Source organism: Falco punctatus, assembly GCF_963210335.1.
Source record: "Falco punctatus genome assembly, chromosome: 1".
NCBI classification, from domain to species: domain Eukaryota; kingdom Metazoa; phylum Chordata; class Aves; order Falconiformes; family Falconidae; genus Falco; species Falco punctatus.
In genome coordinates this window covers 18065402-18092714 of record NC_137580.1, presented here as the reverse complement: position 1 = coordinate 18092714, position 27313 = coordinate 18065402, and the positions used below count along the sequence as shown (strand labels likewise).

General features: G+C 41.0%; 1 protein-coding gene across 5 annotated transcripts in view; it reads left to right on the top strand.

Moving 5' to 3' along the window:
* Positions 1-27313, top strand: part of ARHGAP24 (Rho GTPase activating protein 24) — a 225616-nt gene that overhangs the window by 36541 nt on the left and 161762 nt on the right. For all 5 annotated transcript variants that reach the window (XM_080365306.1, XM_080365307.1, XM_080365303.1 and 2 more), the window contains one exon: positions 4393-4592. In XM_080365306.1, coding sequence (XP_080221432.1) covers positions 4413-4592 — 180 coding nt within the window. In that variant the 5' untranslated portion in view covers positions 4393-4412. The remainder of the gene's footprint in view (positions 1-4392; positions 4593-27313) is intronic.

Genomic DNA, 27313 nt, shown 5'->3' with positions numbered 1-27313 from the left:
GGGTTGCTGGAAGCAAACACTGATGATGTTTTGCATGCTTGAAATGTGCTATCTTGGCCATGAGAAATTTCAGTGAGAATAAAAGCATACTGCAAACCATCAGGGTTTCTTGCCAAACGTCTTGGTGTAATCCTGTGACTTTTCGTTGTAACTGGATTTGCTTTGCTTTAACGAGTTTCTCTGACTATTTCCTGGCAGCGTGCTGGGATCTGGGGGAGCTGCCCAGTTCCATATTTCAAGTATTGTGTGAGTGGTAGCTGAGGAGAAAAGAAACACTTGACCGCTTTCTGTGCGTGGTACTGGCACAGCCCTTCCATGTTGGTGAGGAGAACTTAAGTGCAGTTATTTGCCTTCTAGACAGACTAGTGACAGAGGCAGATGCCCTTATGGCAGCACAAAAAGCTGGATTGGGGCCAGCAATGGAAAATGGTGATGGGCTCTGTAGACCGGGAGATGTTGATGCAGAGCCAGTGCATCAGGGAACATTTCTCATCTTGTTTACTTTGCACTCCCAATGTCCAGACAAGCCCAGGAGAGTTAGCCTGCAGCCAGCCCCAAATGAACAGACTGTGTAGCATTTGTTCAGTTCTGGTCATTACCTAAACTGGAGGTTGGCCAAGTCAGTAGAGTTGACTCTGGCAGCAAGTACAAGTTGTGTTTCCCGTTCAGAAGATGGGTTTGAGGAATATGCTCATTTAGTGCTTGAAAATGCATGGCTTTTTGCCTCGTCTTACAAGAGTGAGAGGGCTTGGAGTATGTTGATGTAATTCCACACTTTGTCATGTGTTATTTACATACTGTTTGCACCTCGCTGTTCTCTGCATCAGTGCCAGCACCCTGATATTTCTGCAATTTATTTTTATGATCTTGGTGTTGAAACAGCTGTAAAAACAACTAGTGAAAGTGAGCCAGCTGCTGGAATTTCTGATTCCGAGTCTGGTTTGTAAGTAGGCAGATTCTGAAAGGGAAGGAGAGATGGAAAACAACAAATAAACTTAAACTCATGACTAAATACAACTTCTCTTAACAAAAGCAAGTTAGGTGGCTGAAATTTTAACTGCTGAAGAGAATTAAATCCCTAATAAATGAAATGAAACTGTTTTGTACAGAAAGTGTCTAAAGATCAACTGCTGCTTTAAAGGAGATCTTACGCTTGCCTGTGAGGGCTTGGGAATGGTAGAATGTCATCTGTCCCACACCTCATTTGTTTCAGCATTGCAGAAATAGTTTAAGATATAAATTTTACTAGACACAGAGATGTAGATCAATTAACATTTTTCCCTGGCTAGCTAAAATCCGAAGGCTTAGTTTGTACAGTGGTATCAACACCAGTGAAATGTGACTTTGTGGAACGAAATTACAAATATCCTTTCATCCAAGGAGTTAATTGCTTTTGACTTTGGTATTTAGATTCTTATTTGTGGTCCAAGCGTAATAAGGACCTGGTGTCCTTAGCACTACAGTGATACACACAATGTCTGTATTTAAACTCTTCCTTTGCCCCTTCCTTGAGGCTGGCCCAAGCAGCAGCAGAGATAAACTGATCAGGTTAGCTGCAGCTGAGAGCTGTGATTTTCTGCATTTGTGCAGTAAGGAGCAGGGGGTAGCCTACGGGTTATGATTTTGTTCCTTCCTTTTTTCAGCTGCACTAGCTTACCTGCTGTTTACAATGCTTTGCTTAAATATTAGCTAATTCATTTTCTAGGGATGTGAGTTGGAGGACTGCTTCTTGGCATCTATTTTGGCCCAGCCAAAACCCAGCAGCGTCTAAGAGATTTCTGTTTGTATTCTTAAAATGCCAGTTATGAGTTGTGTGTCGTTCCTTTTGGAGAGAATGATCTCATATAGTGCAGCCTGTCCTCATTCCTGATATATTTTCACCGCACTCAGTGAGAAGCAGAGGTAGGGTACAAGTCAGTCTAACCAAACCTGCTGTGTATGGATGAAGTCAGTTCTTGGAGATTATCTTATCATTGCCTATTGCAAATAATCTCAATTAGCTTGTCGTCTTCATCTTAAAGAGCTAAGGTAACAAGTGAGAGAGCTTGGGCATCCAGGGATAAAGCTGTAGGGCTCTCAGAGGCTGCTTGGCCGCTGATTTGTTGCATTCATAGTTAATTATTACAATGTGAAGTGAATAAAAAATATGACAAAAGCCCAGACCACTTTGAAGTGTGAGCAGACATTTATGAACAAGGCACTAAGAAAGCAAGCTATTGATTTTTCTAGTGGTAGTTGAATGTGCCCTTACAGCTCCGGATCAGAAGGAAGCAAAGTTCTGCTCAGAAACTCACTGCAGCATCTAATACACTCTGCAGCCCAGAGCTGCAGTTTTCAGAGTCTGTACTTTGTGTATAACCCTCACGCAAACCCTATGTCAGTGTGGTCTGGGGGTTTATCAGCTGGTTTGTTTCTGTTAGGATGTAATTGTAACCCTGGGCACAAAAAAATTCTTTGTCTGCTCTGTTGAGAGCCAGACACGTTTGTATGTTTTGCAGGCACACTTTGCTCAAGTAAATGTAACAGTACAAGTGTTCCAGGTAGCTGTAGGTGAAGAGGCAGGAGGAAGATTTGTCTTTTCCTTTTTCTGAGAAGAATGCCAAGTGACTTAAGTTTTGATCCTCTAATTTGTACCTTGCAATGAAACCTCTGTGCTTGTAACCTCAGTGGCACAGGGCAGTTAAGAATTTCAATCACGGAGATCAGATTCCAGGATCCAGCCTGAAGCTGGGACGTGACAACAGGCAGTGTGCGTGTATTAAAAGCAGAAGGTGTAAACACACAGCAGAGATGGCAGCTGGAGAAGTTGTTCCAAAGAAGGATAAGTATGAACAGTAGGAAGAAGGGAGACAAAGGAAAAATGTGCTGTAAAACACTCTTGACTGCAATCTATTGATCTATTTGTTTCTTCTTGATTGATTATATTGCAATTTATTTTACAAGGATGTAGCACTATCCAGCCAAAGCACCTGTATTGTCAGAGGGATGCTCTCATCTGTCAAATGAATGTGGATCTCTGTTCTTAATCTGCTTTAGAAGCCAAGTACTCATCTTTGTAATGCTGATGCCTGTTCCTGCGTTCAGTACTGTAGTTCTGTAGAGGGGACTGGAGCTTGAGTGCCAGGCTTGGATTTACCAATCTGCTTTGCCAAAGTCAGAACAGGAAGCTTTGGTCTTAGTCAGAGACATCTCCTGCCTGCAACATCTAGAATATTTTATTCTTTTCCCACCCTGATGTTTAGAAACAATAAATAGCTTACCTCTGAAGCCAGTTTTCCCAAACCCTAACAGCTGTCTAAGTTCCTGACTAGGCAAGAAAGGATGCCAGCGGTAGCCTAGAAAGAAAAGAAACATGCTGTTCTTCAAGCACTTACAGTAAAATTTCACCATTAATTTTGCACGCTGCTGTGTTTGTGGTTGTAGTCACATTTTATTCTGTTTAGGTATACGCTATTTGGCACATGTAGGTGTGGGTTTGATTTGTATTTCAACTGAAGATAGAACTTGCAACTCAAAATCCTGAATTTGTTGAGCTCTAAACTTAATGGGGGATCAGGAAGAGCCTTCTGACCATGAAGGTTAAGTATATGACTGCATGATTGTATGTACGAAGTCCATCAGAAAGATTCATGACTGCCTAGAGATGGTCAAAAAGTATATTTTTAACAAGGCTGAAAAGCCACATGGAATTTTCTCTAATTCCACACTTCAGCTCTGGTTTTGACACACTTCTTATGCCTTGAGCCAGTGCACCAAAATTCTGTGTGATTTGCAAAATGTCTATAATAAGCATGGCCGGACACATACCCACTTTAGTCAGGGTGTTTGTTGTATGAGGGGATATGCAGCTATTCTTGTATTTACTGTCACCATTCCATTAAATGGACTTCAGTAAAACAAAACAAAACAAGCCTGCGTGTCTGGTGGATCAAGCTCCGTGGAAGCAGAGGCTTCTTTAATACTACCTGAAAGCCCCAAGCTTGTCAGTGAATATTAGATCAAGAGGTCTAGTAGTGAGAAGGTTACTGCTTTCCTTAGTCTGAAAACATACTGCAAGTTCATTCCTTGTTACTGCCTGTAATCCAGCAGAACTGACCTCAGGAAGCAGCTGATGGCTTCCTCGGTGGCTGTTAAAATTTCTTACACTGTACTTGTGCAAATCTTCTGCCTTTGGCCTGCTTTTTAGCAGCTCAGTGTGTTATTATTGTTTCATAGGCAAGTAATCTCTCAGCAGATGGGGTGCCAGTATACGAATAAGCAGGTAGATGCTAAATGGTTTTCTAGCACACCCTTGGAGTCAGGGCATGTTTCTTTTCCAGCTGTGTTGAAAGGACCAAGTTACTGCCTGGATAATAAACTAGTTATTTTACTTTTTCCTCGTTTTCCCAACAGGAGAGTTGCCCAGTCCCAGTATGGAAGAACACAATGGCTCTGTAGAGACTCCCCCGCCAAGCCAAGGGCTGCACAGTGCTGTCAAGTGTGGGTGGCTGAGGAAGCAAGGAGGCTTCGTCAAGACCTGGCACACACGCTGGTTTGTTCTCAAGGGTGACCAGCTTTACTATTTCAAAGATGAAGATGAAACCAAGCCCTTGGTAAGTGAAAGGAGGAGACAGGATGGGAGGTGAGGGAGGAAAATAAGTTAATGCAATCAGAATTGTTTGGTGTTTAAAGAACCAGACCTGTCTGTCTCTGTCACTGACTCAGTACAACTTGGGATTTTGATTGTAGTGAACACAAAATTGTGTTAGATCTTGGCAGTTAGTGTTGTTTACCCGTCAGGCTTGTTTCTAAACTTCCTTTTCCAGGTCAGGTTTTCTCACCGTAGCATTTTAAATGGAGCAAAGTGTACATGAAGTTCAAGTAGCAAAAGTCAGTCAGATGGACTTGATTGAGGCAGATGAACAAGCTGTATTTGAAAAGGTACTGCCTATTGTTCTGCTGTTTAAAATGTGGAGTACCCCTGCTTTGTGTCTTCCCAAATAGGAAACCCCATAAGACTGTAGCCTGAATACATTGCCATCTGTAGTGTGGAACAGACCACTGTCTGCTGCCTCATTCTGTTGTGGCGATTTAGGGCTCCTTAATGCTCATCTATTTTCCTATTTATTTAGTTTTTTCACCAGCATGCTGTAGGGCCGCCTATCTCTAGAGTGCCTTAAGAGCAGGGAAATAATGCTGCCTCTCAGGTCAGGGCAGGCTTGAGCTTCTGTGATAGTTAGCTGAGAGATCTTGTGCTAGCACCTACAGGAATATAATAATCCTATATATTAATCATTTCCTAGGTGCTTGTGATTTCAGAAAAAGCTCTGGCATCTGAGTAACTCCTGTGCAGGTATTAAATACATCTGCACTCATGCCTTTTACGCTTACTACATTTTTGATGGGTGTACCTTTATGTGGAATTTCTCAGGCGCTTCTCAGAAATGTAAAGCCTATCTAATCTCGCTTCCTGTATGGAACAGGTCATGACACTTTGCCAAGCTTTACAGCTTGCATTATGGTGCACATGTTAAGAAAACCATTCAGTCTTGAGGTGATTGTAAAGAAGGTTTTGGTATGACTTAATTTCTAAGTATCAATTTCACAGCCTTGGTAGCTCTTTGCCCTTAAAACTATCCCAAATAGTATAGGTTAATTAATAGCACACTGCATATTTACGAAGTATATGTTAGTATGACTGCTTTGAATAGGAAATAGTTAATATTGCTGGGAAATCAAATGTATCTTTCACTGTATATATTTTGTTAATCAAGAGTGTAAAAAGTAGCCATCAAAATAAAAATGTTTATGGGCTGGAGCCTGGGTTTCCAGAATACAACTAGCACTTGACATCTGCCAGTATGTTTGCATGCAAGGACATCATTGTTTTTTGAGAAGTGACATGGTTGTGTATCACGTGGAGCTTTGTACAGCACAGTGGAGCCCAAATTATCATCTTGTCTGTCTGCCACTGACCTGTGGGATGACTTCAGAAATCCTATTTACTTTTGTGAAATGGAGGTGGTGACTCTGATCTTCTGATACCTTTGATAAGTTAGGTAGCAGTTGATTAAATAACTAAATGTTTGAGTTTTCCACTTGTCTCAAGTAAGTTCCTAAGAACACCTAGAGATACGAAGTTTGGCAGGGGGGGGAAGCCAACAGAAGTGTAACTTAAAATATGCCAGTAGGTTTGGAAAATGAATGGGCCTGTCTGAATTAGGATCAGTCAGTATCTCACCTTGGTGTACCTTTGGAATGTTTCTGAAGCAAACTGCACAAATTTCAGTTCCTGAAATATGGCTCAGGTTCAATGCCATGTACTGAAATGTTTTTTTTTCCCCATTTAACCATACTGAAGAGTTTTCTGCATTAACTTTGACAAGAAAATTGCTGTGACCTTCTGGGAACCCTGTTGTTCATACTCTGGAGAGCTAAAGCAAAGAACTCCACTGATACCATGAATTTTCAGTGCTTAGGGATATCATCAGGAAATGGCAAGTAGTATTTTGTTACATTAGCCATCTAGGTATTGGATCTGTATATAGGAGTAGTACATGTTTATTCACTACTGGATTGTACAGTCTCTACAATGTACAATTGTACAGTAACTTTTTTAGACAATAATATAATGGAAGAGAGTTAATGAGGTTTTTTTTCCAAATTAGATTATGGTTTTCATTTTGCTTGTTGGTTAGTTGTGTTTGGAAGGAGACAGAAGAGCAGTGATCCTGAGGAATGTTCTAATTGCACACCTTGTGTATATATGTTTATAGACAGTAGAAGAACTATTGCAGGAGAGGACAAGGCAAGCAAATGCATTTATGTTTATAGCTTTAATGCAAATTAAAGAAAAGCAGAATCCACTTTCTGGTGTGAATTCAGCAGCCATCCTGAGCACTAGTCTGCTTAAGTCTTATTTGGGCTTGGGTTCTGTCCAGTCTGTACCAGAAATTATGCCGCGATGTTTCTGTTTTTGAAAGTGATGGAGATGTGAAAAGAACTGAATTTCAGAAAAATATTAGTATCTGTCAGACTTTATTCTACAAATGCCTGTGTATAATGGGAGTAAAGAAAAATACCATCTTGCATCCGAACCATCAGTAAATTGCTGAAGCATGCTCATTTCCTGCTAGTAATATAGATAGTTACCACATATGCTTTAGTCAGTATGTGTACATGTCATTGGTGTCAGATTATTACATTTAAAAGTCATTAACTCTCAGTGTGAGTGTGGGCAAATGTCTCTGCCAACCTGTGTCAGATGCCTACAGGCACACAGAGCTAGTGAGGAACAACAGAAGAAAAAGCGGTACACAGCTGTTAGCTTTACAGTCAAGGTCAGTGAATTTTCATTGATTGTTTATCATCATCAGGCACAAGAATCTTTCCCTTGTAATGTTTTATCAGTAAGAATAGCAGCTATTTTTTGCTTGCTTGTCCTTGAAATGTCTCTGGGGATCTGGCAAAGATGGCATATCTGTTTATTGAAGATGTGAGTATAGATTGCAATAATCTAGTTAATTCCAGAAGGCAAAAAACCCTAACAAATAAGTGAACAAGGCATGTGAAGAAATAAAATCTGATTTCTGATAGTTCTGTGTAATTTTTACTTCTTGGAAGTGACAATGGATTTTGCCTTGTTAATTCTTTTTACAGTCTTTGTAGGTCACCTTACTCCTGACAGCCTATTATGCATTAGAAAGCTAGTATTATGCCAGATCTGAAGGTCAGCTTTGAGTTTGAAATGTGGGCAGCTGAAAGAAATCAGCGTTTAGCATTCCACGTCTCACAGTATAGCTGTTGTTTACATGCAACCCATGAAAATGTATTTCTTGCTTTCTTCTCTGCCTATGGTTAACTTCACCAGCTGCAGTGTCTGGGTTGGCATGCTCCTAATTGAAGGTGGGAGAAGGAAGTCAGTGCCTTCTCAGTGAGACAGCGTGCCTTTTCTGTGGTTTTGTGAGCAGCAAGAGGGAGCTTCCAAGCATCATCTCCTTGTTTTATCTTTGCTGTTGCGCTCTCCTGGTCTTACTTGAGTGAGTGAGTTTATCAGAGCAAAGCTAGGTAGCCTGTACTGATGGAGCATCATTGATATGAGGTTGTAAATGAATAAGAATGGGCAAGTTCATCCAGTCACAACAGTGTTCTAGGCTTAGGCACCTATTTAGTGTCATTGCTGCTCAACTTGGTTTACGGACTTGAGTTTGAGGTGTGCACAGTAGAGAGGTCTTAAAGAACTATGAACTAGCCTTCAAGAAATACTTGGTGGTGTATGCCTGAAAGCAGACAGTGATCTGCTATTTCTGTTTATATCCCATCCTGAACATTTTGGTGTGCAGTTTTTGTCCTCTGGAGCTTGTTAAGCTCTTCACTGTTTGGTATAAGTGATGCTAAGCAGAATTCAGTGGCTCACAGGAGCTTAAGACAAACCCTGGGAAGGGACAGTAGACTTGAACGCTAAGGTGTGAATCTTAAATGCAGAATTTGAATCAGTCTTTGACTGAAACTGAGCAAGTGGCAGATGGAATCTTAAGTACAGGTCACCGTTTGTAAGGGAAAAGACTGTCTCTGATGTACAAATAGAATATATCTTGAAGTATTCCTTTCTGGCAAAATACATGCTACTCATTCAATTTGTGTAAAAATTTCTTTAACAGAAAAATCCATTTAATGGCATTAATAGGGAAGATGACAAAACTCAGTTGCATTTTAAAATTACAATAAAGGTTCTAATGAATATGTTAAATAGAAATTAATATGATAATTACTTAATTTGAAACAGCCTGTTAGTAGGGGAAATATTTTAGTATTAGTATTGAATATGATCAAAGATTTAGCATGGTGCTTTTTTACAAGTTAAAAAGGAATGGATAACATTTCTGGGTGGGGAGAAAATACGTAATTGTACATGCACTTTAGGACTGCATCACAAGAAATGCCCATCTCTCCTTGTTGCCCAGAGGATTTTCAGGAAGGGAGATGGGAGTATTATTCGCTTTGGTCCTTGTCTTTGGAAAGGCACAAGAACTAGCTTTCCTGTAAATACTGAAGAGCGCTGTAGCAAGCAAAACAGCTTCTCAGTAGATACTGCTTTGACTTGTAAGAGCAGCTCCCTCAGTCTTGGGTAGGGGAAGATAGGAAGCGCCAAGTCTCTGCACACTTGGCTTCATGAGCCTTGCTCAAAACTCCACTTTTCATGGAGCAAATTCAGGGACTTGATGTGAAAATAGCAAGGAGTGTCCAGATCATGGATGATTTTTTGTGGCTTGTTTTTTTTTTCCCCCACGTTTGGGCAAAACACTTGCTATTAGTCTAGGAAACAGAAATGGTCTTGGGATGAACGTGTGCTCAGGGTGAGCCCTCACCTGTGTAGGAGCAGTGCTTTGAAATACTGAGTAACCTAAAACCTATTGCAAACTGTAAGAGAGAAATCAATCAAATACAATTATGCAGGTGTCACAAGAAATGTGGGGGGTTGATAGCAAAAGCGTGTTTCTCAGGAATTTCACCGGAAGCTCAATATACTGGATGAAATTGTATAATTGTATAGGATTTTCTTGAGATCAGTAGTGACTTTTGCCAGTAATGAAAGGATTTGCCAGAAAAGCTTTCTATTACTAGCTATTGGATATATTTTTTTATTTCAAGGTAGTGAACATGGAGCTTAAAAACCAAACAAAAAGCTTCCACAAAGAAAGCCCACTTTAAACAGTTGATGTGGGTGCAGTGGAATGGAAGGACGTCCAACACTCCTTAAATGAAGATTTTTAAAAAAAAGTCAAATGCATGGTATTGGCACTCAGCTGCCAATGACTTGAGACAGTACATGCTCTGGAGCAGTCCTGGTAAGTTTTCAGCTGGTCTTGGTGAAATTTGTGTAAAAAAAAAAATATAAAGTAGACAAGAAATAGTAGCCCTGTTTTTCAGATGTCTGCATGGAGCCTCCTTGTGACTGACTGTATAGCCCTTCTAATAATTTCTGCTTGTGGAGTGCTTGTTGCTGGGTATTAAAGTAGAGCAGTTGGCTCACACTGAGCTCAATGCAGTTGTGGCCTTGTTGTTCAGCAGTCTGCAGTGTGATCTGTCCTTTATTTTCTTTCCTTTCACGGCTTTTGACTTTGCATAAGCTCACTAAAGGTGCTGTTTGTTGGAGTTTTGCACGCATCGTACAAACTAGCAATAGATTTTGGGTTAGCCATGTGTTCCTAGTGTAAGGATACTTCCTGTTGCTTGAAACACTTAGCTGAAGGAAGAGAAGCCTCTGTGTAACATACTGTCCTGTTTATGACAAATGCATTTTTTTCCATTCTGATCATTCTTGATCTCCATCCACGGAACATGAGGGTCTTTCAAGTTTTAAACTGAAGATTTACTTCTTAACTCTGTCACTGATTGAGTTTCAGATGAGGCAAGAAGGGTTGTATCCTGTCCAGTGTGAGTGGCTGCATCTCGGGCTGTTTTTCTGTGTGAGGCAGAAACAGGTATGACCTGGCAACGGCAACAGGCAAAGCAATCTGAAGCTTGGTCTGTGTCACATGGTAAACTGCTCCAGTGGTGGCTGTTCAGTGCAGAGAGTGAAGGGAAAGCCCCCAAACTGCTTTGGGCCTTTTTTAATGGGTTTTCAGGGAATGGCCCCTCTAGCATATGAATATAAGCAGGCTTTTTGCAACTCAGTGAGATTTCTGGAATACAGGGATGGTTATTGAAGGATAGGTCTTTTTATATGCAGTAGCAAGTTCTGCTATTTCTAATACCTGTGTGCCTTTGTAAGTTTTAAAAACATTTATTGCTGCAGGTTTCAGCAACTTACTCATAGAGACACTTTTTTTTTTTTTTTTTTTTTGACTGCAATGACTTATGCAAGTGCTATTAAAGATGTAATAAACTTTGGTCAGTAGATACCCATGGGAATTTTGTACTAAGAGATTAGTGTGATAAGGCTAAGTTTATTTGAAACCAGGGTGTTCCAAATGCCATTATTCTGTTTCTTGGGAAACATTTCTCAAATTCGCAGGACTGAATTTCTGTCCTCAACCAGAGACAAATAGCACAAGTTCAGTCACTGAGGTGCTCGACTTGGAGGTGATCAAATTCCAACTTTAATCCCCTTTTCTGCTTCTTTTAGACCAAAACTGTTAGCTTGAATTTTCAGTAATTGTTCTTTATTTTGTTTCTTTGAAAAACTTTGGAGGCCTTGGGCTTGACCCAGTAGGAGTCTCAAAAACTTTCATAGGAAGAAAAAAGTTTTCTCCTCCAGCATTAACTGCCTCGTTGTTACAGGAATGTAACTAAACACTGTGGAAGGTTATGGATTCTGTGCCAAAATCAAGCAATTCTTGGTCAGTGCTTTGCCCCAGCTTATGCTGTTGGAAATTCATTGCCCTCATAAAGCTGGTTTTTAGGTTTCAGTGTAATGCAAGGTAAATTCAAATGTAAAGCTAAGTGTCTCCCTTAGCTTTGCACGTAGCAATCATGTCATTGTGACTGTACTTGGAGCATCTGCAAACTACCATCCTGCTATTGTACAAATTCTTTTAAATCTGCACAGACTTCATTCCTGAGGGCTTGTAGCCTTTTGTTCTCCCTGAATGCAAGTGAATTTTCAAAACAGCTCTCACGTGCAGTCGTCCTTCTTGCATGCTGCTGTTCTCTCTCTTCGGATCCAGCTCTGACCCCACCTTCCCCTGGAAGACTGGAAAACACAGGCACTCTAATAAGATGTAAACTAGCCGACAGCTTAATTTCAGTTGTTAGTGGCCAATGCGTCTGCTTAGTCCAAATGATCAAAGAACTGCCCCTACCTTTCGCTTTGTGGGACCAGGGAGCTAGCTTGTTTGTAATAGCTTGGTAACTCTGAAGTAAAGTTAAATGCTTGCTACGCTTCACCACATTTCATGGATCAGCAATACTTCCAGATGTAAGAAGCTGCTATGTGGTACAAAACTGCTTTCCTGTGGTGGTGGGGCTACCCAGTCTAACTGTATTGAGTCTTGCATTTCTTTTTATGCTTGCACCATCTTTCTTCCTCTCTGTTTCTGGCTTGTGCCCATTGGCAGGGTTTGGAGCAGGAGAGGGGAGATACTCTTTCTGCTTTTCTCTGTTGTCTACCAGATGAAAAGTGCGTTTCTGATGGATGCTAATGAATGTATATTTAACAAGTTAATGAACCTGTGTGGAGAGGAGTAAGGATGGTGTCAGGCTGCTGCTGGTTAAAAAAGAATACTTTGTTATGTTGTGATGGTTGTCACTGATTGTCTTCATACTACCACCTTCTTGTTGGAAAGACCGCTGACGTAAATTCCTAATCATGCTAGTGGTTTTGTGTTATCAACTCCAGTGCAGTGCCAGTCCAGTGCCTTTTGTCATGTGCAGCAGTGGTCTGCTCTAGATGTTTCTTTCTAGCTTTCCTTGCTTAATAGCTGTTGTACCAGTAAAGCAACTAATGTAAATACTGCTACACAGCACATGTGAGGGTACGGGTGAAACTATGGAAATCAGTCATCAAATTCATCTTTAAGTAAATTTAATGTGTTCTTTTTCAAGCCCATGTGGAGCCTTAACCATTATAAAAGTAAATATTTTTTTTTGCACTCCATTAATTTCGGTAGCAGAGGCTATGTGATAAGTTTGTCTTGTCTAAGGGCAAACGCTTGAGATAATTAACAGATACAGATGTTGTTTTGGAGCCTGACTGATTAAATTCCATGACATTTGATCAACTCTCAGCCCAGAGCTGCTGCAGGTAGCTTTTAGCTTAGTGTATGCTGTTAAAGAGAATGCTTGAGATGTGGAAAAGTTCAATTGGTGCTATGTTATCTTGTGGAGGCCATAATTAACGTCCCTGTTCAAAAAACTCCTAAGTGTGCTTGCTTATTTTGTTGCGTATTGCTAAGGGACATATTTAATGTTACTGCTGTAGTAACTGAGAACCAATTCTACCAATAATTTTAGCAGCATTTGTACAAATCCACTGATTTCAGCTTCATTCAGCTGGCTTGTGTGAGTGCTTTTCCGTGTGAGCTTAGGCTCATCACATGGAAAATGACCTGAATCCTATGCAAGTTCAAATGCAGCAAAATGGTGAAGACATGCTACGCAACATAGACACTGTGGACTAACCCCTCCCCCGCTTCTTCAATGTCTTGGTTATTAGAGCCTTTGGCTTGGCACATGTTCCCTGACAAGCTGAGCCAGACATTTCAAATCCCTTCATACAGAACAAATTCTTGAGAATGGTCATCACAGGTGGTATTTGTGTTGGCAGCTTCGGAACAGAGACCAAGGGTTGAACGGTAACAGAAGCAGCTAAATTAACTTCTAATGCGGGAGGGACATCCTTTTCAGCAGACTTGCAGCACAAAAGTTGGGCTAACAAGAGCTTTCTCTGTTACTGCTTGGGCTGCAGAATAAAACCCATTAAAAGCCTATGTATCTACCCATGAAGAGCTCCTGCTCTGAGTAATTGCAGCATCTCCAAGAAAAAAGCAAATGCTTTTAACTCTTCAATAATGACCACAAGCAATTCAAGAGTACTAAGGACTTTCATAGACACAGGCGTGTGTTTTAGAAGCCTGTTGATGTGAACCAAGCATTAGTGTAATGGTGTGGTCATGCAGGTGATGGAAAACAGGCACAAGGCTGTAATCTCAGTAATGAGCTGATGCTTTAGTAAGCCTCTGTATGTGCATTTGACAGAATACATTTGGGATCTCACAAGAATCTTCTTGTGATGGCTCAGCAGCATAGACTTTCCTCACCTAATCAATAGGTTTCAGCTCTGTTATAGGACTGCTTGCCTGCCCCTTTTCCCTCTGTCTTTACATAATGTCTGTTGCTTCAAAATTAAGTTTTCCTTTATTCCATAAGCAAAGGCAAAATGGCAGGTCTCCTTGACTTTGAAGGGATGACTGTTTCAGCCTCGAAATAGTGCTAGACATGTGAAGGATGGGGAGTGATGAAAAGCCTACATGCCATGGTCCTACAATCTACTAGAGCAATTGGTGTGTTTCTGTCCTTATGCTGTGAGGAGCATAGAGGGTACACCTGAGGCTGCCCAACTGGTCTTTGATGGGGACCAACCTCCTTGCCTGTTTAATCAGAGCTTTGGTATCCTAAGAATACATTTTAAAAAGCACAAACACTCTAGCAGGATGCAATAAATAAATAAATAAATTAACAGCTTGTCCAAATCTAAGATAATTATTTCCCCAGTGAGAATGAAACACACTTGCAGGTTTTTTCCTCTTGCTTCTTTGCCTTTTCCTCACTTGAAGAGCAACAAATAATGCTCCGCATCTGGGCAAGAGGTTTAATAATTGAGGGAGACAGGATATTGTTAAAAACTTTGGTCTGTCATTCCTTTTAAAGTGTGCCACGTACTGCCTAGTGTTAAGGTACCAGATTTCCTCCCTAGGCTTAAAAGCGGTACCCACCACATTGTGTACCAGCAATTACTGAAACTCTGTTTAGGTTTTGCAAGCTGAAAGTATGTTTAGCAAATTATTTATATATTGTGCTTCTCCTGATGTTTTTTGTGCAAATAAAGTTGTGCTCAGTACACATTATTATACAAACTTTCAATTCTAGTATGGAATCACTAACCATGTAGTATCTGGGAGCAAGCTTCACAGCTTTTCTTGCTATCTTTTGTTGAATGCAGTACTACCTCTTCATCTGCATACTCTTAAATCCAACATAATGATTTAGTTTCCCATAAGTGAGACAGATGTGCTATAGAACTTCTGCATGTTACAGAAACAATCCATTTCAACAGCAGAAAGATTGTTTTGAGAAAACACCTCATGAGAAATGGTAGCGTGATTGGTATGTTACAACTCCTGTTAGCACTTCTCTGAAAAGAATAAAGAGAAAAGGCAAAATGAGATCAATCTGTTTTCACAATTCCTTAAATAAATGTTTAAGAGCAGAGAGATTGGCTATGGGTAGAGCTTGGATTAGATGTACAGTGGTGTCTAGAAAGAATAAGAGATGTAGCAGTGTGAAGTTTTCTGTGCCGTAACCTTCTTTGTGCCTTTCAAGAACGCCAGATCAGTCACATGAGCATCAAACCTTCATTTCCTTTAAACAAAGGTGTGTTAAATTCCATACAATATCAAAACTCTTCTGTGCCCAAGTGTCTTGCCACGAGTAAAAAGCTATATGGTGTAGCTTTTCTGTACACTGTAAGAGTGAGGCTTAGCGAGACACATGTCACAGTAGACTCCTGAAGCTATGTTGTTTGGTTTGAGAATTCACAGATTAGTCTAGAAGAAGTCTAGTGTTAGATTTCATTCACAGTCTAGGCTGTAAAACATATATGTTTCATTTAACTAACTTCAGATAAATGGAAGATCTTTTTCCTTTTGCTTCCTGGGTTTGATTGTTATTCCAGGTGTGTTTCTTCATTTTCTTTCTGTATTTATATAATGTCATTTATATAACCAGCACTATCTGGGAAAAAGAAGTATGGGTCACAGCTGAAAAATAAAACGTACAGAGCATCTGTGTCAGCCTTTCTGATATACTGGAGGTTTTGGCTTTCAATTTTCTGGCCAATTGCCTCATTTTTTAATAGGTTAACCAGAGCTGAGTTGGAGGGTACAGAGAAAAATAAATTTTCAGTATTTTATAATGTGACAATAAGAAGAAACACATAAAGTAAGTTTCCACAGTGTGGCTCATACCAAGGTGAAGATAAAACCTTGCATTTTGAGTAATCGAGCTGTTCTCCGCCAGCTGCAGCCAAGGATTCACATATCTTCTGTCGAGGACATGCTAGAGAGGAAATAGTGAGCTTTTTGCCTTAAAATAGTCTCCAAGTTCTAATAAAACACTTGTTTCAATAAAAAGACTAAGTCTAGCAAACATCAGTGCTATCGCTGGCTCTTGGCTCTGGATCAGTCTTCGCTAGAAAGAGAAGGTCTAATCCTTCTCCCTTCTCTGCAAGCAGGAGCTTTGCATTTTCCAAGGAACTTGTGACTTTGGAGTGTGAAAACCTGGCCTTTACTCCAGTGTGAAATCAGGGTTTTAGGACCAATGCATTATGACCCTTTGTTTTAGGTGATGTTTCTGACAAGGCCTGTGGATGTGTTTGTGACTGCAAGAAACACATTCCATCCAATTTTAAAACCAGGCGAGCATGATGGCATTTGTGTTAACCTCTTCAGTGTAATAGCTAGTCTAGTAAACTCAGTGATCATTTTGGTGTCCCTTTGCCACACTGGAAAGAAGTATCCAGTTAACTGAGTGAAGAAAACACATCTAGTGCTCTGAATGCACGAAACGCTGATTACAGCCTGATTACTACAGATGTGTCTCTCAAAGTCCTTTCCATTGCTAGGAGTCCTGCTCAGTTTCTGCCTCTGTGTATTTCTGTGTAACATGGGGTCTCTGTTGTAAATCTGAGAGCATTTAATATTGTGAGTAAAGCTAATTAAGCTATTAAGCTGACATGAAGAGAACACGAAGTAAAACAAAGATAGCCATTCTTGGCTTGCATTCACAACACAGCTATATTTTTTGCACTTTTTTGATATGATGACTCATGCACAAGTATAGTACTATTTCTAATTAAATGTTTAATTAAACAGAAGGAAGGTCTGCTAGGTTACATGGTTGCTGCTTTTCTTGTTATCCCGGAAGATGACAGCATTGGGACTTAGCATGGTTATTTGTGTCCTGCTGAAAATATTGATGTAATGTTCAGAATAGCTGTATAAGTGGGCTGTTGTTCTTCGAATCGCTGGAGCAATTTTGTCCTGACTAAACCAGTGTTGCATATGGAGCCTGTACTACAGATGTGTCTCTCAAAGTCCTTTCCATTGCCAGGAGTCCTGCTCAGTTTCTGCCTCTGTCTGTTTCTGTGTAACATGGGGTCTCTGTTATAAAACCATCAGTACCGGTGCTGCTTTTAAGACACCAGGTTTCAGAAGTTAAAAGGGTTTCATTACTCAAATGATGCATATTCATTGTATTTACAAAAAAATATAATAATTACAGCTTTCAAAAGCAGATAATTCAATTGTGTGATGTTCTCTGCAGTGGCAGCCATATGACTTGTATCTGGTACAGTGATCAACCGTTACATGTCTCCAGTATGCTACAGGACCCTAGAAATGCAGGATGCTTTCCAGACCCTCTTCTTTTAGAAAGGCTTGAGTTCATCTCTGTACTTAAGCAAGTATTCCTTCATAAGCTTTCAGGTTACCCTGTTATCCAAAAGAAAGTATTACTATTGAAAAGAAGAACAAGTTTGTGTACTTGACTGGGATAGTCTGCCAGAAAGTGTCTGTTCTTTGGTTTGGTTTTAATTCGTATTGTTTTGTCCACTCTAAACGTCCACAGTGTGCTCCTGCTCCTCTCCCTCTCCTAGTCTCGTTGCACTGTGCTTTGGGAGAGGAGCAGAGCTGGGGACGTAGAGACTGGCAAGGGTGAAAGGCTGTTAAGTACTGTTCACACTTGGCTTCCTCTAGCAGCATTCATGTGTCAGGACTGAAACCATCTGCAGGGCAGGGATGATGTATTTCCATCATCCCTGTCCTGCTATCTTTTCTCTGCTGGAAAGGGGGTACTGGTAGAATGACAAGAGGAGATGGATGTTGCCTAGTACTGGGATCCTAGGGCGAAAGTCCTTTGTGGAGCTAGTAGCTCCAATGTGAGCTAGTCCAATTGACGTTTGTAGCTGGCAGAGTGTGATTCAAGCTGGCAGTGTCAAGAGGGTGCAAGCAGGGGGAATTTCCAAGGGAGGTTAAATATATGCATGCAGAGCATTACAGTCTTTCTCAGATGAGGGGCTTGAATGTGGTGCTGTGGGAGCTGGGATGCGAATGTAAGCGTGTGAGCCTGTGCGGGAGGACCCTGGAGTGCTGAGAGGGGCTTGTGTGAGAAAATTTAACTGTGTTGTGTAGGCTCAAAGAATGTAACCTGAGATCGAGACAAGAGCATGTTAAATGGATGGCTAGAGACAGGACCAGGGTTTCGCAGCAGGTGCATGTGGGAAGGAAGAGTTGGACTTCTAGACCTAAAGAGCTGGTAAGACTTTTAATAATTTGTCAACCACCATTCTTCACATTCTCTCAGTTTTCTTCAGAGGATAATTATTAGCTTGCATTATTCTGCTTGGCTCAGCTTGTGAGACACAGTGTGCATCTGCAAATGGCATTAGCTTCAGCATTTGGCTTCTAGTACTTTCTCATAAAAGACTTCAGCCACTATTGTTTTTAAAACCTTAGGCAGCTCACAGTAGAACTCGTGAAGATATGCTCAGTGGATGCCCTGTGATACCAAGGACGAAGGGCTTTTTTACAGAACACTCTCAAAGTCTTATTGTGTAGACACTCTTAAATTAATGTTTGACAAAAGAAATAAAGTTAAACATACCAGACTGTAAAATGCCAAGGCATTCCTGAGATGTTAGAATAATATGTATGCTTCTCTTGAGTCAGTGGTAATGTCAGCAATGGGACAAATGGCTGCTGAAGAATGAAACCAGCTACAGGCAGCCCCCACACACCCCCTGTTATCCTGTGAACTGTGTCCAGCAGGTCCCCAGTGTGTTGCAAACATTCAGGAGGAGCATAAAGGCTTTTTATGTAGGGTGGCTGTGAATAGTAGATGCTATCCAGAAAAGAATTGCTGCACGTTGTGGAGTTCATTAATGCATGTGTGGTCAGTGAGAAGGTTGAATGACAGATTTCTCTATTAACTGCTTACACAGACAGCTGACAATTCCACCACTGTGTGCTCAGCAGGAGTGAGGTGTTGGAGAGTCCCTCTGGAGAGGAAAACTGGTATCATCAGCTTTGAGTGATGCAATGATTGGGAGGGGAGTGAAAGAGATGTCTGCAAGAATTAAGTACTGGAAGAAGGCCTTCTCACTTGACTCAGAAGGTGGTGTTGCAGTAAGGTAGGGTTTGTTCTACCTAAAATATTTCAGGAAGAGATTTACTAAGGGATACAATTATCTGTGCAAAATTTTGGGAAGCCCACATAAATTTTTCTTATGGGCACCGCTGGTGCATAACTCTCAGATAGTAGCAGTGTCACCAAGAGTGGGTAATGCCATTATTGCCTGCCCCCTTTGGGGTGAGACATGGCGGAGAGGGCGAAGGAGGGTTTTGGGAAGGGCTGCTGCGCTCAGGCTGGCTGTGGATCTGGCTGTTTTTTGGGCTGTGCTGGAGCTGAGCTGGGAAGGAGGTGAGAAGCTGTGCTTCTCTAAGAGAAGATCTAACACAGGGGTCCTCAAACTTTTTAACCAGGGGGCCGGCACGCGGATGAAGTGGCAGGCAGTCATCTGCGGCTGCTTGGTTTCCCCCCCAACCCCCGGGGGGGGGTGTTCTGTAAATACCGGGGGCCGGATTGAGGACCCTGGGGGGCTGTATCCAGCCCACGGGCTGTAGTTTGAGGACCCCTGAATTCTAACATGTTACAGACTGAAAGGAAAATGCTGAAGATAGTATTTTAATGGAAGAGTGTTAGAGATGAGTCTTTTGACTTCCTGTCTGAAGTGTAAGTGATCCTGTATGACGCTTTGAAGGTCCTAGTTCATGTTACTTTCCAAATGAATCCAGTGTTTTTCTGTGAGCTCTTTCTAAGAAAATGAAAATTTCTGGGACAAGCCATTTTACGTGTAAAGCCTAGTAAAAAGATTAGAAATAATTTTAAAACAGAGGCTCTGGGAACCTTTGGTTCTTGGCCTGGCTGGTTTGCGTAAAAGCAAAGGGAAGGACTAAGCAGTGAGAGTTTTGGATAGGTACACACATGCAGACTGTATGTGTATCTCACACCTGCTCGTCGGGGGTGAAAAATGTGCACAATCTAGTTGACAGTGTTGAGTAGATTTCAAAAGTAGATTGCTCAGTTAGCAGTGTTTCTTCTGTTACTGCAAGGTTTGTTTTCTTTCAGGTATCCCAGCTTTACTTCGCTGTAGACTTCTGCTCAAGCCTCATATTCCTTAATGACTGTTTGTAGCACTGCGTATCAGTGTATCTAGGTTTTTTTACAGCACTTAGGGGGGGTGGGGAGGAAGTAGGACTGGTGTAATGGATGGTGACATCACCGTTGTCTTAACAAGCAGAAACTACATTCCATTTGGCACGTGCCTTACTAGATCAGAAGTGCCTCAGTGTTTTCAGGTAGAAGTAGAAAATATTTTAGGTCTTGTACGTAGCCTGACTGACATAGCACTCATTAAGTCCTTTGAAAAGCATTGTCTGCGCACAATACAAAGTAGATAGGGGTATGAACCTGAAATCAAACATGTAAAAGCAACGTGTGCCTTTGCTATTGCGATGACCTGGTAGCTGTGTGTCTCTGAGTGGAGGTCTCACCTGGGGGCTTATGAATGCTGTAGCAGTTTTGGAGTTAAATTTCCTTCTTTTTTTTTTTTTTTTTTTTCCTTTTTTTGAGGCATAACAGATGTTCTATCATTTTAATGACTCTAGGTACAGTTTAATTTATGTAAACCCTGTTACACAAATTTTCCAAAGTTATATAAATACCTTACTCTGTATCTGCAAAAACAGACAGTGTCTTTTTTTTTTTTTTTTTTTTTATGGCCATGATGGTGACTTTTTTTCCTTTGCTATCTTTTTGGTTTAAGGCTATTTAGTAACAGTAAAAGTAACAGTGAAAATATTGTTATTGAGAAATACCTTAAATCCTGTTATGAAAGTGGATCCTGGCTTTCTACTTTGTTTAAAAAAACCCCCACACCAAAAATAAACAAAAAACCCACTACCACCCTCAAACCAGCAACAACGAAAAAAACCAAAACCAATAAAACCCACTAAGGTTGGTAATAGACTGATACACAATAATGATTACTCTGGACTTATGACTGGCATAAATGGTTCAGAATAGACCTTGATGTTACCTGCCAAAACAGGGGCACTTGCAGCAGTGGGACTACTAAATTTAGAAGGTGGCACTGAAACGGGTACCTGGGCAAGTTTTCATTGACATGAAAATAGAGTAGTATCTGAAATGACTCTTCTTTTTTCATTATTATGCTGGGCAATAGCAGTTTGGAGTGATGAAAAAAACAGATTCTGTAATGGTGAAGATGAGTTTCTGAGCAGCAGTGCCAGGATTTCTGCAGATGCTTTTCTGAAAAGCACAGGCATAGGAAGGGCATGAGTTTGGTTGAAGTGGTGTGAAGACACAAGTAGGAATGGGGAGAATGTCAAAATAGATCACTACAGCTTCTTCTGCATACCAGCAAAGGGGCAGGGAGAGACAGTTCGCTGACAACCAGGAGAAGCGGCTTTGGGTACAGGAGACAACAGCTGGTTGTGATTCGGGACAGTCAGGTGTAAGTTATGTGCCTTGCCAGGATTAATTATTTAGAGAGCTAACTTTCTTCAGCTGTGTGTTGGCAGCCTCCTTGCCCTGAGTTGGGCGAGTAGTGCAATGCAGCTGTTGCACAGTATCTTTTAATGACTGAGTTCTCAGACAGCATTTGTGTCATCTAGGGCAGCTTGGAAGTGTACTGTGGGCTACCCGTCACCTGACTGCGGGTGGTACAGGTTTTGCACTGACCTTGATGGGCTCGAGAAGTCTGTAGTGACCAGCATTCAGGCCTGGGCATTTCTCCTCTCAAAGCAGTGAGTTGTTACTCAGGCGTGATTGCTTCCTTCTGAACTAGGTCAGTAATGAAGGAGGAATAACCACTGGACAAAGGTGTGCTTCAGGTAAGTGTGAGAAGAGTTGTGCTCTGTGTACGCCTGTGTTTGTCCTGAGTGGTAGAAACCTGAATACCTGTGTCACTTAGCTCTGGTGACAAAGTCCCATTTTGTGCCTTGCACTCTGATCCAAAGCATGCTCAGGATGCAATTGTGTTTTGACATAGTGTTACTCCAGGTAACACTGGCCTTTCACATTCCCCTCACCCTCGTGTTCGTTAAGTGGAGTGGAAGAACATGTGCCAAAAAAATCTTGGGGGTGGGAGGGTACTGGGAATGTCTAGAAAGGATAAAAGTGAGGCTAGGGTCCTGGGGGAGAGGAGGGCAGGAAGTCTAAGGGTGTAGATCTGACAAATATTTATCCTTACACGATTGTCTGCCCAACCTAGCATGGCAGGTATCTGAATGAACAGTTAGAGTTTCTGAACTGTCGTTTCAGAAGGTCTTACTATCTAGCTTGCAAAATATATGAAGCCTTGTGCAATCTTCTGTAGGGAGAAATTCAGTATCCCAGAAGGAAAAGCCTAGGTTTGTGGTTTTCAGATATTTTCAGTTATCCACAGTTAGTTTTAGTGTACAAATAATATAATAAACCCTTTTTAAACTTAAAAACATTGCAGAGTGTGAGTGAAAGCAGGTAGAGATAATATTCTAATAGGGTTTGGAAAGAAGATTTAATTGTAGTTAATATTCTGAAAATATACAGACCTTATTGGGGGGGGCGGGGGCTTGTAGCTTATTGAAAAAGAATCAAATGGAATTGGTGATAATTTAGATTGATTTGTGGATTAAATCCACATAGGATGCACATTTCTGTGCACTGATTGTGACACATATTTTTGACTGACAAAGAGAAAGCCACGGACTCTGTCAGGAACCTGAAGTGGCATGCTTGGACTAACCTAATTAAGGTAAGACCTTTCAAAACTGTCAGCTGCATACATAGAAAAAAAAAATTAGGTAAACTAAGTCACTACTATTATAGTGGTTGAGACACTGGGGTTTTTTAACCTAGGTTGAGATTGTCATTGCAGGAGGAATTGCAAATGCGAGGCTCTGTCATCAGCAAGATGGACAAATAAATATCCCACTTATTTTAGTTCTGCAGCATTTTATAGTGAGTTCCAGGAATCACATTTTTTATTGTTGTTGTCAGCCCAAGGCCTGCCTTTTAGTGGAAAATAGGCAAAATGTTCCTTCAGAAGAAGGAATGAAAAGTTTCATGTGTTCAGCACTTGCATGCACAAGCAACCCAACCAACCCTGTGAAAATGAATGGAGGAATGAGATTTTTCTGTTCACCTGAAAGAACCTGGTGAAACTACAAAGTTAGGTTCCTAAAATAAGAATGTTCTTTTAAACCCACAGAGTTTATTTTGTACGGGATAAAGGGGAGAGAGCTCTCTGCAGCTGCAGAGAATGGGGCAGTGTCTTATATAAAGACTCCATGGAAATGGCAAGTCTTCATTGCAGCCTGGCTCTTACTGCCTGTTGTCTTTTCCCCCTTAAGAACACAGATTTGAATGTGTTTAGAGCTTGGTTGAATTGCATAGATGTCCTGATATGCCTTCAGTGTGTCCATAGCAGGTTGGTGAAAGCATGCCAGAGCTAGGGAATACAAGTGTGGTGGGCTGGTGCTTTGGGATAATACCCTCTTCTGCAGTATGGTGTCTGAAGGCTGTGGTATGGCTGCTGGTGCCTACAGCCCTGTGCCAGTCACCTGTTGGAAGAGTTGTAACCGTTTTAAGGATGAGCAAAATGGCTTTTGTGTTACCTTTGAATTAACGGTAAATTGAACATAAGCACAGCTGGCAGGAATCTGCAAGTCTGCCTTTGAAATTTGGTAGCTCTTCACTAGAACAATTTTTCGGTATGGTGATAGTTTCTTTGGTCTGCGTTGCTTATTTCAGTCACCTGCAGGAGGGAACCGTAAGCTTTGCATGGGGTAAAGTGAAAAGAAAACTTACTTGTAAGAGGTTAGAAATTACATTAAAGAGACCGTAACTACCCTGTCTTGAAAAAATGAGTAAGGGCCCTGTGTCTTCAGCTGTGGGAGGGTAAAAAAAAAAAAAAAAAAGACTTTTTATAACTTCCTGTGAGACTGGAAGTGCATAATTACTACAGAGCATAATGGTAAAATACATTGGACCTTGCACAGTGTCCATGGCTTCTACAGAGCTGGTGACACAGTGAAATAGTATGTGTATCAAGTGTTTACATATGGGCAATTATGTTAAGTGTTTTCCTAAGAGATGACATCTGCCGGAATTGCACGATAATACTGGGATTAATGTAGTCACTTAGCATCAGGTGGGCACCAGGCAGCTCCTCTCCATCTGCTCTGGTTTTGCCTGCTAAGTTTATTGGTGGGTGAGTGACTTTTCCAGTGTCACATAAGCTGAATGGGCAGGGAAAAATCGCATGTGTGTGATGGGAGTACTGCCAGATCCCTTTCTGTGCCAAATGTATCCAATCATCTATGGTAATACACATCCTTCTCGTCCTAGCTTAGGTCATAAATGAAAATGGGCCTCTTCTCATGTGCATGCTTTTATAGATATTAGCACTGTGGTATTAGAGGCAGGTGGTGGTTTAGTTCCTGTAGATATTCCTAGCTAAGCAAGTACGGAGACTAATTAGCATTGTGCAAAGATGTCTTTCATGTTATCCTAAAGTAAAAGGGACGTGGCTTTGGAATGGTAAGATGTTTGGTGCAGGAACCTGTCCACTTCTTATTGAGTCTTTTATTGAAATATAAATCTTGTAATGATACTTTGTATCTTAACTGTGTCCTATTGCTGCAAAATAACCTCCTGCTGATAGTCTTATCATTTGTCAATGATAAAATGTAAACACCAGGTGTAAAGAATACCAACCATGCTCTCTTGCTCTATTTGATACCACTGTAAAATAGACCACATGGTTATGTATGTTTATATGCTCTTGTGGGATGCTAATCTCTACCTCTTTTTCAAGGAACAGTTTTACAGTCAGACACTGTTAAGAGGTTAATGTATTGGATTTTTTTCTCGGTACTGGATTTTTGATAGATTTTTAGGATAACTGCAAGAGATTTTTAAACAATGCTGCATTGCACTTAGCGCTTTTTATCGCAGATTGTTCACTCTTTGTGTAGGCAAATACTGCTGCTGTGCTATTTTATCAGATCGTGAAATTGAAGGCTAGTTTCTGCTTAAAGAGGAACAAGAGGTTAACATTGAAATTTATTAACTGTTTATTCCAACCTTAAAATTCTTCATAACTTTTATGGAAATTTTGTGTATCACTTAAAATGAAAACGGCAGGCAAGGAATTTCACTTTATTATACTGGAGGTTTCTCTGAAATACTGAAATGTTTAATGACCTCCAAACATTTCTGTAAGGAATATATTATCCCCTATTGAATTCCACAGAGTTATTTCATCAAACAATAAACCACAGGGTTTTTTTACTAACTCCTGCATGAGTTTTCCAGAAGTGTCTCCCCTGTCCCATCTCGTTAAAACACAGAAGGCCAGTGAGCAGGGGTGACAGCTCCCAACAGTTTTGGATCAAGAGAGTCCCAATAAATTATGGACGACTGTCCCCATTCATCATTTGCACTATAAAATGGAGCTAGCTGGAGTAGAAGGGATGTCCTTGGTTGTGGTTATGAGGTTCACGGTGGGATGCCTAAAATGACATGGAAGCAATGGGAAGAAAGTCTTAAAAGCAAGGGGAGCATTCTTCTGTATGACCAGCTGCCCTGCGTGGAGGCAGTGTGAGCAGTTGTCCAGGAGGTCACGTAATTTTTGGTGAGGTAACCTGATATAAGACTAGTTTTCAGCCATTTCTCAGAGTCTGCAGACTGAGGGGTGACTGCAGGTGTTGCCAGATAAAATTCGGCAGGGAACTGCTGTGTTTTATAAGGCAATTCTGATTTTGCTTCCATTTTTACTGCATGCCAGAAGCTGACGTTTTCTCACCAGCTGTTACTCATTTCTTAACTACATTTACACTGAGTTGTGAAAGGTTTTGACTCCGTAGCCTGTGCATTTAGATTGGGAATCAGATTGCCTTTTGCTTGCTTAAAATCGCTTACCTGAATGTGCAAATAAAACTTGAGATAAACTTGTGGAGGCATGACTGATGAGTTTTCGGTGCTCAATTGGATACACTGACTATATGAAAAATGAGGCTCTTTTCAGGGACGAGTTGAATGTGTAAAACTGCAGTTTGCTGCTTTATCATCTCAGCCTGATGCTGCAGTGGATAATTAAAATACATCAATAAGGCATTAGCGATGAAAAAAATTTTTTCTTCGTTTGCAGAAAGCACACGACTATGGAAATTATTCTGTATTTTAGCAAAGTTCTATGAAACTGAATGAGAAAATATTCAGTGCCTGCTGAGCTGCCTGCCATGTTGGTTAGCAGACAGAAGAACTTGCGTTTCAGCAGTGGCTTGCATTTGGAGGGGAGTCTTTCAGCTGTTTGAATTTGCTTTTTAATTTTTATTAATAAAATGCACATTTCTGAAAATGTTGAAAGTGTAGTAATAACTTTAGAGTCTGAGGCCTAAGGACGGGCCCTAGAACTTGGTCTCCTTATTTTTCAGTTCCACAGTGGGTAATGAGCTGGCCTCGTGCAACATTTCCTAGGGAATTCGCTTGTCTTTGATTGTGGTTATCAACTCCGTCAGCTGATCATTAATCTCCAGGAAATGTTATGGAACTTGAGCCTTATTACTTACATGGAGAATTCATCTTGTGGTTAGCTTTTCATGCTTAAGATGTTGCTCTTGAATGCTGTGTTTCTTGGTAAAGAAAAGCTGCTTTGGGAGGGGTACAGTGAGTTACACACTGATCATAAGGAGTTTACATTTTCTGTTGCATACATAGTGAAAATACTGTAACAGTCTTTTATTTTGAATACATGTTGCTCTACATATATGTGATACCTGTTTCATGAGTTGTGGATAGCTAGTGAGGAGCTTAATTATGGATATGTCTGTCTAATTAGACATGCGATGAGCTTTGTCTCATTCCCTCTGATGTTTGTCATTCGTTAGCGCGTTGCAGATATTAAATGGCAAAGAGGAAATGAGCAGAAAATAACACGCATTGCAAACAAAACTGTTGTCTAACGTGTAGTACCAGGAAGTGAACTTTGGATGGTCTGGTTCTTGGAGAAATAAAACAGCTTTTGGAAAGGATTTTATTATAGTTTGTTTTTCATGGAAAATTGATGGGAGCGGGAATGAGCAAAAATGGTGGAAAAAGGTGCCCAGGACCCTTGAAGCAGTGGAGGTGAGATTGAATGGTGGTGCATTGCTGCCTCTGGCCATTACCTCTGCTCTCTGGTCTGTGCTGGCGTCCTTAGCAGACTCATATCTATTGGTTGTAAACAGCCATGGGGGAAAAAAGTAGTGTCAGAAGGATTTCACGTGCCATGACTAAGCTGGCAGGAAACTAAGTTAGGTGTAGACAGCCATTTTATCGTGGTGGCAGACAGAGGAGGGACCTAGAGGCACGTTTTGTGTTGTGTACTTGGCTAGCACTGTATGAGGAACAGACAGAGCTAGAGGGCCACAAATCAAGTTGCAGTGACCTGGGAAACGGAGATTATATCTTGATGGCAGTCACATGAAACGTAGCACTCAATAATGATGCC